The 16,657-nt window shown below is 37.9% G+C and overlaps 1 protein-coding gene across 1 annotated transcript in view; it reads right to left on the reverse strand.

Moving 5' to 3' along the window:
• The window catches only part of LOC306844630 (contactin-3-like), a gene marked incomplete at its 5' end in the record, with an annotated part of 52,707 nt that overhangs the window by 22,035 nt on the left and 14,015 nt on the right, over nt 1-16,657 (reverse strand). Inside the window, 4 exons of the mRNA XM_079376898.1 lie at nt 1,171-1,355; nt 2,970-3,072; nt 8,445-8,648; nt 15,769-15,864. Coding sequence (XP_079233024.1) covers nt 1,171-1,355; nt 2,970-3,072; nt 8,445-8,648; nt 15,769-15,864 — 588 coding nt within the window. The remainder of the gene's footprint in view (nt 1-1,170; nt 1,356-2,969; nt 3,073-8,444; nt 8,649-15,768; nt 15,865-16,657) is intronic.

Below are 16,657 nucleotides of genomic sequence, written 5' to 3' on the forward strand. Positions count from 1 at the left end.
ATGTTAATTTAAAAGGCCCAGGATAAGACCTACGAATCCTTTAAGACCAACACCAATCCAGTGCTTTTTAAACTGCTTGTTTTTTGCAGGAAGTCAAATAGTGGAACAGAAAATCTACTTTGACAAGGCAAACTCCCTTTTTCATTTATCCTACAGAATTGTATTACAGTTTCACAGAATACAGACGCACAAATTGCATTTAGGCAGTCAGTGCAAATACAGAAAGCCCAAAAAGACTGCCAAGTGTGTATTAGATTTTATTATAGGGCACAAAGGGTATAAAACTATTAATACAACAACGCCATACATTTCAAATTAAGCTTGACTTTTTATGGAATGCCACTGAGACCTTCTACAATGAGGTGCTCATTGCAGAAGGTCACAATCATGTGCATCATGAAATGTCATGTCTCTCAAGGACACAAGTCAAATGAGACACTGGTTGTGACATGTTCTCACTGTGAGTTATGACAGAAATGGCATAGCGAGGTTGAGTGCAGTTTTACGTGGCATAATGACAGTTGAAAAGTGTCATAATTATATCACTCAAGGACCTATAGCACCTATAGTATCATATCAAACTTACAATCTAATAAAATAAAGTTGTAAATAATAAAAATGTATTTTTTTTTTTATTTCAATTTGAGATTTTTAAATGCATCTAATACTTATTAAATTCATTGCCTTTAATAAACTGATATTTATACAGTTGGATCTGCTGCAATCTCAGATAAAATAAACTACAGTATAATCACTTATCCTGTGTTCATTTTTCTCTACAGACAAAACACAAATCATAATGTTCTATTGCATAAATGCAATTTGCATTCTATGAAACACCTCCAAATGAATAAATAACTGCAGTAACATAACCAATGCCACTATCTTATCAACTGATTTATTACTGCAGTTTCAACGCAGTGCAGAAATGCCATATGGCAACAGTCATTTTTTTTCAAATTACTGTAAAGTTTTGAGACAAAGCTAAGTTGTCAGCAAATCAAAGGACACATTCCAGAGTTAGAAGAAATGCACACATTTGTATAACAATAAATTGAAGGAAAATTATATATTGACAAGGTTGTTTGTAAAAAATGGTAAAAGGAAAGAGTTAATAATGAAAAAAATTAAATAAAAACTAGAAATCATGAATGAATAAGAACAACTCACCATGAAAAAACACACGACCCCTCGCAACATTCTTTCCGCGACTGTTTTCTGCTATACACTCATATGTCCCTGTGTCCTCTTGTTGAAAACTCGGAATCTCCAGAATGGCATTAGAATTTTTCAGTTTGACTTTGTTTGGGAAGGAAACATCACTGGTTCTTCTCCAGCTGATCTTGGGAACTGGACTGTGAATCCGGAACAAAGCCACCATTAGAACATGATTTGCTTTAGAAGTTTATCTAAAGCAAATATAGTTTTTAACTCTGTATGTTTATTCCCTAGGAATCAAATCATTACCTTGACATTGTTTTTATCAAAAAAACATACATTGCAATCAAGTTATACATTATACATGTGTAGGTCTTGCTTTTACATTTTATGCATGTGGCACTTTTATTCAAAGCATTCAAGGTATTTAATCATTCATGCATTCCGTAGAACCAAATTCATGACCTTGGTGATGCTGCCACAATATTCTACCAGCTACAGGAACTTTTTCTCATTCACAGAATTCCATCTGTGGAATTATAAGGTTAACTCCAGAATTATGGTTTAACAATGTTCGGTGAGAGGAAATCAGTTTGGCAGAAGCTTTTATCCAAAGTGGCATACACTGCATCCAAGTTATGTTTTTTTTATTATGTGCAGATCTTGTATTTACATTTATCCACTGGAAGACACTTTTATTCAAAGAATTCAAGGTATTTTATTAATCATGCATGCATTGCCTTTAAACCAAATTCATAACCTTGGCACGGCTAGCACCATATTCTATAGCTACAACTTTTTTAATTTACACATTTTCATTTAAGGTCAAAATTATGGTTTAATGTAATGTTTGGTAAGAGGAAATCAGTTTGGCAGTTGCTTTTATCTAAAGTGACATATATTCAAGCTATCCATATTAATAATAATAAAAAAATCCAGAAAAAACTGTTAAGCAGCACAACTATCAACACTGAATATAATAAGAAATGATTCTTTAGCACCAAATCAGCATATTAGAATGATTTCTGAAGGATCATGTGACACAGAAGACTGGAGAAATGGCTTCGCCATCACAAAAATGTAAAATATGTAAAAATAGCAAGCAATTATTTTAAACTGTAATAATGTTTCACAGTTTTACAGTTTCTATTGTATAAGAGAAATAAGAGACTTAAACATTAAACAACCTTACTGACCCCAGCCTTTTATAGTAGATGCTTTTAACCATGCATTTAACTTAAGCATTTTGATCTGTTATAAGACTCAAATCCATGACACACAATCCTGGCATTGCTAGCATCATGCTCTACCAGCTAAGTGAAATTCCATAATCTTTGGTAAGAAAATCCATTTCCCCCTCATTTCTTCAAAGCTGTACGCTATTAAGAAAATCTGAGTGTGAATGGATCTGATTCACGTTAGAATCTGGGGTGATGTGCTCCTTGTATGGTGTGAAAAGCTATCATCTCCTGCTTTTTGAAAACCTGCATTACCCCCCTCTTTAAACGACAACCCTTCTGCTCTTCGTTTGAAAAGAAGCTTGCAGCTCTATTTCCACACTATTTAAGGAGTAAATACTGTGGGTCATTGCTCTCTGCAAAGCGGGCCATTATGGTGAGAAGCTCTCTGTAAAAAGCTTCCGTGGCAGATTGCAAATCGTATTAAGAATGAACCTGAAGTGCTGATCACAAATTCTGTGTATTTTATAACGTGGGATAAAAATAAATAACGCTAAGCAAGGGTGTGAACCCAGGCAACAGTTTGCGGTGGTAGAACGCACACAGACGCAGGTGCATGCATGTTGGACTTACTTTCCCAAGGCAAAGCATTCTAGCTTCAGTGTGGATCCTTTAGCAGCTGGAATGGTGTCGGGGAAATGAAGCTCTATTTTGGGCTCGTACTCTCCCATCACTCCTGCCATGGGCAGACAATACAGCATAGATGCATACGGCATTGTCATTCATGATTTATGATATACAAGCTTTGTACTCCAGAATATAAGCAAAACAACAACAAATGGCAAAACACAAAGACCTGTCATTGTGCCAGAAGATTGTGCCAAAAATACAGAAACATGTTATTAAAGATTTATGGAACGCACATAATAAAAACAGGATCCATCTCAAATGGAAATGTGGCCTCCTTTGAGGCATTGTCAAGGGTGCAGGTTAGTGTTCTTTAAAGAGGCAGTTTAGCTTTCAAGACAGTGGCGTAAATACATCTCTGACATTTACGAATGAACATCTCCCTAAAAATGTCACAAGCTTCTTCGACCCAAGTGAGATATACTGTTAAAAATATGGTTATGGTTGCCAGAACTTTACTGTAAAAAAATATAGTGTCAACATTTTATGTTTTAGAGACAGAACTTCAATTTACATATAAAAATTAATATTTTTTTATTTAAAAATGTAAATATAATGCCAAATATTGTTTTTTTTTTTTTTTTTACCTATGCAATGTATTGAAACCACAATTAAACACAGGTGGTAAACATAAAGCCACATAATTAAAGTTTATGACGAGTACCTATGACGAGTACTAATATGTAGAAGCCGTCATACACACAAACACAAAACATCATCATGGTAACAAACATGACACCAAAATAATGCAACATTTTGTAACATAAGTTGTAACAAAAAACCTAATATATGTATTTGATAAGAGAGAGAGAGAGAAAAACTAAGAGGAAACAATTATTTCAATCATTCTAAGGATGTCAATTTACATTTTTCACTGTGAAATATAAGATGCATTGTTCTTTTTTCACTTCCAAAAAATGTAAATGTAACAGTATTTTACTGAAAAATTACATGAAATGTGCAATTACATCTATCACAGTTTTTCATATAGAGGCCTGTTCACATCAGGGTGGACAACTATAAAGATGACGATAACTATATATTAGTGTCCACACCAATGCAAAATAACATTGTTTATTATAAGCATATGCTGCAGCTATGTCTTCTGCCACTTTAAATTCTCAGGCTCTTTCAAGCAGGATGAATTCATTCTCCAATACATTCGTCAATGTTTTTATCGTTCATTGTTCAAAGTGATTCCAGTGATATTGTTCTCTGTGCCATTATTTATAGTTCTGGTGTGAACTATTCTTTTAATTTTACAATGATTTTTAAAACCATATCTTTATCATTATAGTTATCATTCTTGGTGTTAACGGCCTTAAAGGGATAGTTCACCCAAAATTGAAAATGTGTTATTAATTTGCTGTCAGTTTCTTGCACAGACCGATCTTTTCACTTCATAAGACCTCAATATATCATTAGGATCCACCAGCTGAGCCCTGCCCACAGAGCTCATCACATGCAGACTGTGACGTACTACAACAGCTCCAAGACTCAGCACCCAAGGACGACCTTCTGGAAAACAGCCAGGGAAGCCAGAACGACATCTCACAGCCAGCGGAAACACCAGAGCCAGAGCCCTGCTCACCAGATACACTATCACTCTCCCCAGAATCTCCACTTCTAAGCTTCTCACAGAAAATGGAGGAACTGGTGTATGCTGGGACCAAACTCTCCCACTCTTTCGCTTCAAGCCCCCAGATATCAACTAAAAAACGGCGGGCCCCACAACCACCAAAGACTGCAGGCCCAGCTCACCCTCCTCCTCCTGCGAGAGCTCTCCGGCCGCTGCCACAACGTCAAGGCCCAAACCCCTCTCCATCTGGTGTAGGTGAACCAAAAACAACTGATAACAGCTCTCAGTGATATGTGTCGGGTCCCCGCTATATTAGCAGCAACATTCACAAATGTTTACAGAACAAGCGGGAACCCAGTGTGCCTGTAGCCTCCTCTATCTCTGTTTTATTAAGCAATAGAAAGTCTAAGACCTTCTCAAGCCGTACGGCTAACCCATCTAACCTGCGGCCTATAATGCATCAATCTAAGATTGCTGTAGAGACAAAATGTAATTCCATCAAGTTAGCATTTTTAAACATTCGCTCACTTAAAAATAAATCATTTCTGATCAACGATTTAATAACCACAAACAACCTGGATTTTATGTTTTTAAATGAAACATGGTTAGAAGACAGCTGCAGTGCAACAGTCCTTCATGAAACAGCCCCTCCTAACTTTAATTTTATAAGTGTCTGCAGGACTGTTAGGAGAGGTGGAGGTGTAGCTGCTCTGTTTAAAGATGTTTATCAGTGCAAGCAAATGTCATTTGGTCAGTATTCATCTTTTGAATACCTAGGTATTGTGCTGAAAGGTGCTCCACGCACCCTGTTTATCATTATTTACAGGCCTCCAAAATATTCTCCAGCCTTTGTTGATTTCACTGAACTGTTATCAATGATTTCCTCAGAGTTTGACTGTTTTGCTATTGCAGGGGATTTTAATATTCACATAGATAATGCAGAAATCAAAACTACAAAAGAAATTATAACTGTTTTAAACACTTTTGACCTGAGTCAGCATGTGCACGGACCCACACACAATCGTGGACACACCCTAGATTTACTCATCAGTAGAGGTCTAAACATCTCATCCATTGTAATCAAGGATGTAGCACTATCTGATCACTTCTGTATTTTCTTTGATATATTGATCTCGGTCACCACTGAATCTAGATCTGTCTCTATCAGAAAGAGATGCATTAACGAGAACACTAGTGCGCTATTTATGGAGGCAATATCATTAACACCAACCATTTCTGCAGACTCTGTTGATCTTCTCCTGGAGTCATTTAACTCAAAAATTAAGAATGTTATTGATGATATTGCCCCGATAAAGGTCAGCAAGAAGACGGGGAAACAGAAATCAATTTGGAGAAAATCAACAGCAGTTCAGAGCATGAAAAGACAATGCAGAAAAGCTGAGCGGATGTGGCGGAAGACGAAACTCGAAATTCACTATAGCATCTATAAAGACAGCCTTCATGCTTTCAATGTGGAACTAGCCACAGCTAGACAGACTTTCTTTTCAAACCTTATAAACAGTAACTTAAACAACACTCGCACTCTTTTTGCGACTGTTGAGAGACTGACAAACCCCCCAAGTCAGATTCCCAGTGAAATGCTCTCCGACAGCAAATGCAATGAGTTTGCTTCCTTCTTTTCTGAGAAGATCAATAATATCAGAAAGGCGATTGGCACATCCTCAAGTTATGCAGAGGTCACACAGATTCGACCGCAATTTCAAAAAGAAGTGACTATGTGTGTTTTTAAAGAAATTGATAACAAAATTTTGGAAGAAATAGTACAGCACCTTAAATCTTCAACCTGCTATCTTGACACACTTCCCACATCCTTTTTCAAAAATGTGCTTAACTGTTTAGAGGCTGATCTCTTAGAAGTGGTGAATGCCTCACTTCTTTCTGGGACTTTTCCAAACTCCCTCAAAACTGCAGTTGTTAAGCCCCTTCTGAAAAAGCGCAATCTTGATAACACCATGTTGAGCAACTATAGACCCATATCAAATCTTCCTTTCATAGGTAAGATTATTGAAAAGGTAGTTTTTAATCAGCTGAACAACTACTTAAAGTCAAATGGATACCTGGACAATTTTCAGTCTGGTTTCCGAGCACATCACAGCACAGAGACAGCACTCATTAAGATAATAAATGATATTCGCGTCAATTCTGATTCTGGCAAAATATCAGTGCTGGTACTACTAGATCTTAGTGCTGCGTTTGACACTGTCGATCATAACATACTTTTAGAGAGTCTGGAAAACTGGGTCGGGCTTTCGGGGATGGCACTCAAATGGTTCAGGTCATACTTAGAAGGGAGAGGTTATTATGTGAGTATAGGAGAGCATAAGTCTAAGTGGACGGCCATGACATGTGGAGTCCCACAAGGCTCAATTCTTGCACCGCTCTTGTTTAACCTGTATATGCTCCCACTAAGTCAGATAATGAGGAAGAACCAAATTGCCTATCACAGCTATGCTGATGATACTCAGATTTACCTAGCCTTATCTCCAAATGACTACAGCCCCATTGACTCCCTCTGCCAATGCATTGATGAAATTAACAGTTGGATGTGCCAGAACTTTCTTCAGTTAAACAAGGAGAAAACTGAAGTCATTGCATTTGGAAACAAAGATGAAGTTCTCAAGGTGAATGCATACCTTGACTCTAGGGGTCAAACAACTAAAAATCAAGTCAGAAATCTTGGGGTGATTCTGGAGACAGACCTTAGTTTCAGTAGTCATGTCAAAGCAATAACTAAATCAGCATACTATCATCTCAAAAATATTGCAAGAATTAGATGTTTTGTCTCCAATCAAGACTTGGAGAAACTTGTTCATGCCTTTATCACCAGCAGGGTGGATTACTGTAATGGTCTCCTCACCGGCCTTCCCAAGAAGACCATTAGACAACTGCAGCTCATCCAGAACGCTGCTGCCAGGATTCTGACTAGAACCAGAAAATCTGAGCATATCACACCAGTCCTCAGGTCCTTACACTGGCTTCCAGTTACATTTAGGATTGATTTTAAAGTACTTTTACTCGTTTATAAGTCACTCAATGGCCTAGGACCTAAATATATTGCTGATATGCTCACTGAATATAAACCAAACAGACCACTCAGATCATTAGGATCGAGTCAGTTAGAAATACCAAGGGTTCACACAAAACAAGGGGAGTCTGCTTTTAGCTATTATGCGGCCCGCAGCTGGAACCAGCTTCCAGAAGAGATCAGATGTGCTAAAACATTAGCAACATTTAAATCAAGACTCAAAACTCACCTGTTTAACTGTGCATTTGAATGAGCACTGTGCTGTATGTCCGAACTGACTGCAATACATTTTATGTATAATCATTTTCTTTAAATTTATTTTAAATCATTTTCTATATCATTTTAAAATTCCTTGTTTTTATTATTCTTATTTCCATGTTTTTATTGATTTTAATGTCTATTTCACTTTCTTTTATGTAAAGCACTTTGAATTACCACTGTGTATGAAATGTGCTATATAAATAAACTTGCCTTGCCTTGCCTTGGTGATAATTTTGTGTTCCTTGACATGACTTTTTTTAATTATCAAAAACGTGCTGCCGCTGACTTTTATGAATCACCAAGGACCACAGTTTCATCTAAAAATCGCCAGTTAAAAGGTCACCTATATCTTGGCTGGCCTGAAGATTAGTATTTTTGGGTGAACTATCGTTTGAGGGAACTTACTGTCAGCAAATGAACAGGTTTTTAGCTTAGAATCTTTGCAGTCTTTTACCATTAAAAATACAATCATTTTTAAAGTGTATGCTCCTATATTGTGTTAAATGGTGCGGTATTTGACGGACACCCCTCTTACCGTCATTTCTCAGAACTAAAGGTGTTGGCGAACTGAACACCCTCTCCTTGGTAATAGTGTTATTAACCACGCAGGTGTAATTCCCAACATCGGATGGTTCCACTTTAGCTATGTAGAGATTCCCCGTCTCTTGGGATACAAAGCGCCGGCTGTCTTGCTGGACAAAGTGAGGGTACTCATTGAAGACCCAGGTGAATGTGAGATCTAGAAAGATGTCAGAAACAGAGCGTTAGATCCTGACACAGACATTTATACTTTCAGAAAGGTGTTGGGTCACTTTGTTCGGTAAACTATAATCTTGGCTCAAAAGCGTACAAAGCGTCTGCATTACACCACTCGCTTCGCCTCGGGCTGACCTCTTTAGGGAAGGTAAGGCTCAGTAAACAGAGCGACTCTTCCTTTGTGAGGCGGCAGGAAAGGGAGCGAAACAAACTAGATTAAAGCGCCTCACTGGCACTCTTATGACACATGCCCTGTCCGGCTTCACCGTGGCTGGGGACGGAGGCTTCTCTGTTGGCGTCATTCATGCATGGCTGGCTTTTACTGGAAAGGGCTGAACCAGAGAAGACCGAAGGCTCTGCCACAGTGCATTAGCATGTCATCTACAGGAGACTGAGAGGGGGAAGGGAACGGGAAAGAGGCTTGTGCACATGATGCAACTGTTGGAAAGGTGTACAGGATGGCTGCCACTCAAAAAGTGTCCCTCGAGACTGCGCTGCCCATCCTAAAATGGGGAAACACGCTGGCAGACTGGTTGTCGTGAAGTTGAAAACAATTCTTTATGATCAGGTTGGCCCGGGATTCCCTGCATCAGAGCTCTGTTAGCTTAATAAGACGCGATAACTTTTGGGCAAATGTGCTGAACGTAGAAGAATCGAAGAGAGAAATTGCAACAGTTACTGAAAGCACAAACAAACATGCTGTTCAGAAATACAATGGAGTAAAACCATGGGATACTTCACATGACCTCAGCATTGTGATAATAGACCCTTTTCATTTTAGTAAACATTGTGACGTTTTTCTGTGGGCGGAGCTTAGGTGGTGGCAGAAAGATCCCCCTGAACGCTTCACTAACGCTATAGCTATGAAGTCTGTTAGCTTGTTTTTTAAACAATAACTTGAGAAACACAACTGTGACGTCTACATGACATTGGTCTATATAGCAGAGTTATCTATATTCTATTATGGCATTTTAAGGAAGTGAGGCATAATAGAAATGCTGCAAAATTGTCTTACAGCTGGAAAATAAAGATCGACAAGGTCAAAGTCAAGAGATATTTGATCTGAATGTGCTAAAGGTAATTAATAGAATTCAGCAACATAAAGAGCCACACGATTGAAAAGGCACATTGAGAATGTATTTTGCTAAAAAAAAAAAAAAAATCTTTCAGATTATTCTAATATGCAGATTTTTTATCAATGTTGAAAAAAGTTGTGCTACTTAAACTTTTTGTGAAAACTCTGATTATCTTTTTTTCGGGTTTATGTAATAAATAAAAGTTCTACAAGAACAGCATTTGTTTTGTAACAGGCTAAATGTCATTACTGTCATTATTACTGTCATTTTTATCAATTTAAATTAAATAATTAAATAAGAAGAAGAAGACTAAGAAGAAGAAGAAGAAGAAATATTACTGACGCCAAACATTTGAATGGTAGTGTATAGTGGATTTTAGCAGATGTGGAGCAGAGAATAAATTTGATCGCATACTATTTTTCAACATAAAACAGAGTTACCCTGGAAAAAAATGTTTTGAATATCACAAGAGTAGAACAATAAAACTTCCTCTACTATGATAAAACAGGTTGGTAATAATAACCAATTTGTTTTTTGAGTTCAGCGATCTCAATAGACTGCTAGATCATGATAAAGCTTTTTTATCTATCGGGAAACTGCAAATGTGGAGCAGAGAAAACTTACTTTTAAAACATTTGATCACATGCAGCAATGCAACAATGAACATTCAGCATTGCTCTGCGGGAAAATAGTTTAGATGTTTCAAATATTACTATTGTAAAACAATACAGCTTCTTCCACAATGATAAAACAGGTTGGTAATAATAACCCATTTGTCTTTTGAGTTCAATATGCAAGCCTAAATCTAAACAGATAAAGAGCAACTACTGTATATTGTAATATTTAAACTTATACACAGCAAAAACTTTTATAATAGAATCAGTTGAAAATTTGCAAAGCTTAGCATTCTTGTTTGCCTTTTGCAGTGATAAACAATTGATTACCTACTCGACACAGAAAATGCATTCGTCTGAAAAAACATATTTCTCACTAATTGGGTTGAGACTTCAATTTCAAGTCTTTATTTCCATTTGCCTCCAGATTCAGGTCTGATTGAAAAGAAAGTGATCCAAATGAGAAAACAAATTGAAGCCAAAGAAATGATGGCAGGATCTGCGATCCATAGTAAATGAGTTTCTTTAGAAGGTCTAATGCTAACCAGCATGCTTACTCCGAGTAAAAGGACCATCAGTGTTTCAGAAACGTGTCTCTAAACCACAAAGTGTGTTGATTAAATTTCTGCCTTCTCCAGCACTTTTGAATGATTTAGTTAGGATTTTTAGTCATACTTAACCCACGTTTTCAATCGCTGGTGACATTTAAGCCAAACTTTAAAGTATTCTCATATGAAATGCTCCTCTTCTGGGTTCTCTAATTAAACAAATGCTTAATTACAGATTTATCTCAGCAAACTATAATTGCCCAGCCTATGAAACAAATTCACATCTTCTCATTTCTCATTTGTCGCAGTAATAGTCAGGACCTCTAATTGATATTGATGTCTCTCACTGCCTGGTTCTTGTTTGCACTTGGGGTCTAATGACTTCTGTCCAATTACTGCTGGTTGAATTACAACCTCAGTCTTGTCTAAGGATAGGCGCTATATGCCTAAGAGAAGCACAATTAACATGCAAACATGCATTTCTGCCACTTCTGGTTCCAGCTTGTGAAACAGCATTGGAGTGTGAATTTCTACTTACCTTTATCACACTTCTCAAACAGTAGAGTAAAAACACAGCCTGTATCAATAGCTACGTTTCAACTGTCGGGCCAAAAGTGTGCGTGCTAGTGCATGCCAGGGTCATTTGCGTTTCCACTGTCACTTCCGGGGCTTGATTGTGCCTCGTCGGTGCTTCCTCAGGGCCAACGGCCAGGGTTTTATTTGGCCTGCCAAAAACCTTGGGCCAAAGCAGGCCAACTGGGGCTAGAGGAGTGGGTATCAACAAAGGCAGAGTTTCTTCGCTTCTGGAGAGTGTCAGTGCCGCGGATCATTTCATAAAGTTATAACTATAACAACAGCATTAAAGGCTTTTCTAATAATTTTAGCTCAAACCTCATTTTCAGACAGCAGCGGGTTTGAAATAACTTCTGAAATAACTTCTGATCACCATACAAGGGTTGTTCTGTTCCATTCTGGCCCGACTAGGGATGTCAATTTTCGATCATTTCCACAATCGATCGTCGTTTAAATTAACGATCAATTAATCGATTAATCGTTAATACTGCAAAATGCGTCTATTGCAGTGGCATATAGTCACCGGCATGACAGGATGTGCAAATGCTACTCAAAACGTCAGCTTCCTTACCCGAATGAAAGGGGTTTTTAGTCTAAATAAAAGGCTAGTAGCAGGATCGTAAAACGCATGGATGTGATTACGATCATTTGATAAAATGAAGAGAGCGCACCGTAGTTACGCACGGGATCATTATTTTGTGGGCTGTTTCATATTCTGTCACGGAGACAACTGAATGCGCCTTTTTAAATGGTTTCATGGTGCTCGTTGTTTTATTTTAAAACATTGTTGCAATATTTGCAATTGACATTATCGGGATTTAAAATAAAACTATCCCAAACGCAAGTATGGCGCGTGGGGCTGTGACGTGCGGTCAGTGATCCGTTTCCAAAACCACCGGCATTGCAATGACAAAACACACTGTTACCCATTTGCAACATTTTAATGCGAGTATTATGACACAAATGAGGTACAAAGCTTTGTTAATAAGATAAATAATTGGTTAGCAGGCAAATCTTACATCGCGACCATGCTTTTGGATTCATGCCTTCGAGCGCATGCATACATTTAAATCAAGCTGTATGCGGCTTTTTGTTTTGTTTTGCCAGATGGTCACGAATTTAATATTATTTATTGTTTCTTTTCCCAAATCCTCACTGTCTCACCCTCTAGGTTCGCAGGTTTATTTTATTGTTGTTTTAATCACTGTTTTCGCATCTCTTACTGTGGTAAACGTGGGCGGAAATGAAAGATTTCGTGGCCATGAATTAAGAATTTGTTACATAAACTGCTCCCTTAAATTCATGTGTTTTCTAGGGAACAAATCACTGAAAACTGGACAGTGGCCACAAATTAATATGTCGTATGAACGAATTAACAAGTTGTATGAATGAATAGTAGCTATCTGTCCTGCTCACATGCGCGCAGCCCTGTCAAAGCGAAGTGCCGGATATGCAACAATTATCTAGGGACATTATAATTGAACATGACTTATTACTACATTTCAATACAAAATAACTTGGATCACATTAAAAGCGTAGTTTGTACATTAGTAAATTATTTTCGTGGCCCAGCCCCTTCACTGCCACTCACAGACGTTTGCACATGTTTTGCGCTTGAGCCGCACACACCCCAAAATGAAACTGCTTAATCGACCATCGATAGCTTTTATCGATTACATTGCTTATCGACAATTAATCGATCGTCAATTAATCGTTGGCATCCCTAGGCCCAACGGTGAAACGCATCGTGATTTTGGGCTCGGTGCTACAGGTCCGAGGCTATTAGCCCCGCCTGGCCCGGCCCGTTTAAAGCACTGGCACGCACTAGCCCGAAAGCGGAAAAGCGGCTAATGGAGGCGACAAGAAACAATTGTATGTGGGTTTGTATTTTTTTTTACAATTTAAATCACAATCAGTTCTTCTAAAAGGCCTACTGCAGTTTCATATAATTTCTCAGAGATGATGAAAAAAAAATGGTTTCATGTTATTCATTGGGATGAAAGGAAGCATTTTATGGATTAAAGGGCAAGTACATATGTGTGTAGGAAGCACTTCACAGATTCTGACTACTTCTTTTATTGAAGTTGAAAGTAAATTGCCGTTTGCAACTCATTTTAGATCCATCATTTGACACTGTGGTGCAGGATATTCAATAAGAAAAAAAAAATAGAGCAGGACTTTTATCCATCAGGAATTGATTGGATTGTGAAATGTAGCCCAACTGAACGACTACACTATTCAGTATTTGGTTATTGTTTAACATTATACAATAACTTGCATGTCCCAGTTTTGTTAACTAAAACTAAACTATTAAAATGGGACCACAATGGAAATAAGCCGAAGACTTTTTTGTGTATTTTATCCTCTACAGTTTTGAAATGTTGTGGCCTAATGGTTAGAGAGTTGGACTCGTAATCCAAAGGTTGTGGGTTCGAGTCTCGGGCCGGCAGGGATTGTAGGTGGGGGGAGTGAATGTCCAGCGCTCTCTCCACCCTCAATACCACGACTGAGGTGCCCTTGAGCAAGGCACCGAACCCCCAACTGCTCCCCGGGCGCCGCAGCATAAATGGCTGCCCACTGCTCCGGGTGTGTGTTCACGGTGTGTGTGTGTTCACTGCTGTGTGTGTGCACTTTGGATGGGTTAAATGCAGAGCACGAATTCCGAGTATGGGTCACCATACTTGGCAGTATGTCACTTCACTCAAATGTGTATGAACTAGTCTTTTTTGGACATTTTTGTATTGTTTTAAATTTTGTCTAATAAGAAAACAAACAAACAAACAAAAAATCATTTTGAATATTTGAAACAGAGCTGAAAAAAGAAATTAATTTGAAAACCCTAAAAAATAGACATGTTGCCTTGGCAGCTAAAAGGCTTTTCACAATGAACGTGAAAATTCGGCGTGATGACGCTTTTTTTAATCGAAACAATAGATCGCTATGGAGCTATTGACACCAGGCGCGATCATTCGCGGTGCGAAAAAGCGAGGATTTTTTTTTTGTCCTGTGTGTCGATTTTTTTCCCCCGACGCTCCGCGAAGAAGCGGGCCGTCCAATCAGATCTGAGCTAAGATCACGTGCCTGGAGCAGCTGCTTTTGCACAAGAAGGCAGGAGTGGTGGCGCTGTTTCAAAAAACAGTGTAAACAAACACAGAAGAAGAGTATTCTGAGAGAGAAGAGAGTGAATGCAGAGTTCTTGTTATCTTTGGTTTCTCAGAAGTTAGTTATTCTCACATGTTCCTAATATAATTTCTATTAATTCTCCACTGAATTATGTGATCTGGAGTGTCTGTTTTCTCCCAAGTTCGCAAATGTTATGAGTCAGAGTGCGTTTACTCTCTAATGTTAGATCTTCCTTATTTAAAAAACATTTTTCTACTCATAAATATGAAAACAAATAGACATAATTATGACACTATATTGTTTTGTATGCAGCTCTTGGTATTTTTATAACAATAAAGGATGTTTATGACTCAGCTGTGTGGCGTTGTTAAACATACAAAGAGTGCATGTCTGCCTATAATAGAATCAAAATCAACTATAGATTACAATCAGAAGTTATTACAAGCACTCGATGATGGTTTAAGGTGGGTTTTAAACAAAAACATTAATAATCAGATACATTTTCAAATGTGGCTCAGCTTGATGCTAATTGTACTTCTATTTGTATTTCAAGATGTTTTCTTGTAAAGCATTATAGATAGTTTGTGTTTCTGGTGTAGAACCAAACTTTATTTAGCTATATTAATTTAATGCTATTGAGCAGCAGACGATGTTAAATCCACATATTATATACATATCTGAGGAAAAATGCATTATTGGTCGGCGCCACCTAGCATGCAGGCGTGAATTAGCAGAAGGCGAACATTCGTTTCGCGCTCGGTGTGAAAGCACCGCTCGTCATCGTGAAACGGCCTTAAGAGAAATTAGTTGACATCCTAAAATTACTAAAATTAACCTGGATTAATAAACTATAGATAAAGCAGATAACACAGTTAAATTAAAACTAAAAATGTAAATTAAATTAAAACTGCACCTATAAAATATAGGCCTAAGCTAATTGAAAATATTATTAAATAGATATAATGGTATAGAAATAATACTATAATATCACTGCTGCGGCATAAGTGACGTCAAATGAAAAGCGATGTCATTGCAGAAAAAGAGCATTTTGATTAAAGAATATGAAGACAAATGTTTTGTTTGACTATCCAATGAATCATTCACAATAACACATTAATAAATGGTGACTTATATATATATATATATATATATATAATATAGCAACTTACCTCCAGAATGCAGAGGTGTGCCACATAACAAAACAACCCCTTGGCCTTCCCTTACATTCACAGCACTTCTTGTCTGTGTTTTGAAGCTTTCCAGATCTGTAACAGATTAAATGTGGAATAAAATACATTTGCATGAGGCAATTATTTTGCATGCATAATGAAAATGGCATTTCACATTATAGAAAAACGAATGGTGAAACAATGTCGACTGTGATCGTTTAGTAGCGCTCAATATTTGAGAAAGCAAAAAGAAGGAAACAGAATCAGTGATTGAGAATAATCCAAAGCATACAGTGGGTGTCTAACAATGCAGTCTAGTGAAACACTATGAGGGTGTATGAAAAAAGGGATGCTAACATCGCATCCACCTACCAGCAGTAAGCCGCATCATTACCAGAGATATCTTAATCTCACCCACTGAGCCAGTAGCCTCCCTGTCAATACATGTCCACACGATTCATCCTCACAAATTAACAGGAGGAGAGGAAGTTGGCAGCCGGCTCGCATACCTGGCATGATAAAAACCTTCTCCTTGTTTCGTGACAGAGAAGGCCTTCTGTACCCGTAGCCTGCTGTGCCAATTCCACACCCTTAAGCAAACAAGCCAAGAGCCAAGCTCCCCAACACAAACAATATAGAGTCAATGTGACCGATAAGACAAATTACAGAGAGGGGAAAAAACAGAAAACCAAAAGAAGCAGAAGAAAACATCAGGATTAGGGAGAGGTGGTGGAAAACAGTGGGAAAGATTAATGAGAGATTCCCCGCTGACCAAAAAGAAGTTCCACACAGCCGGGTCGTACTGAGCCGTGGTGAAAGTGGAAAGAGCAGGACTTGCTCAGCTCTTAGTAACAGGATGAATGGATTAAGAGCCAGAGTGGCAGAGCCA

This window comes from Barbus barbus, assembly GCF_936440315.1.
Source record: "Barbus barbus genome assembly, chromosome: 25".
Taxonomy (NCBI): Eukaryota; Metazoa; Chordata; class Actinopteri; order Cypriniformes; family Cyprinidae; genus Barbus; species Barbus barbus.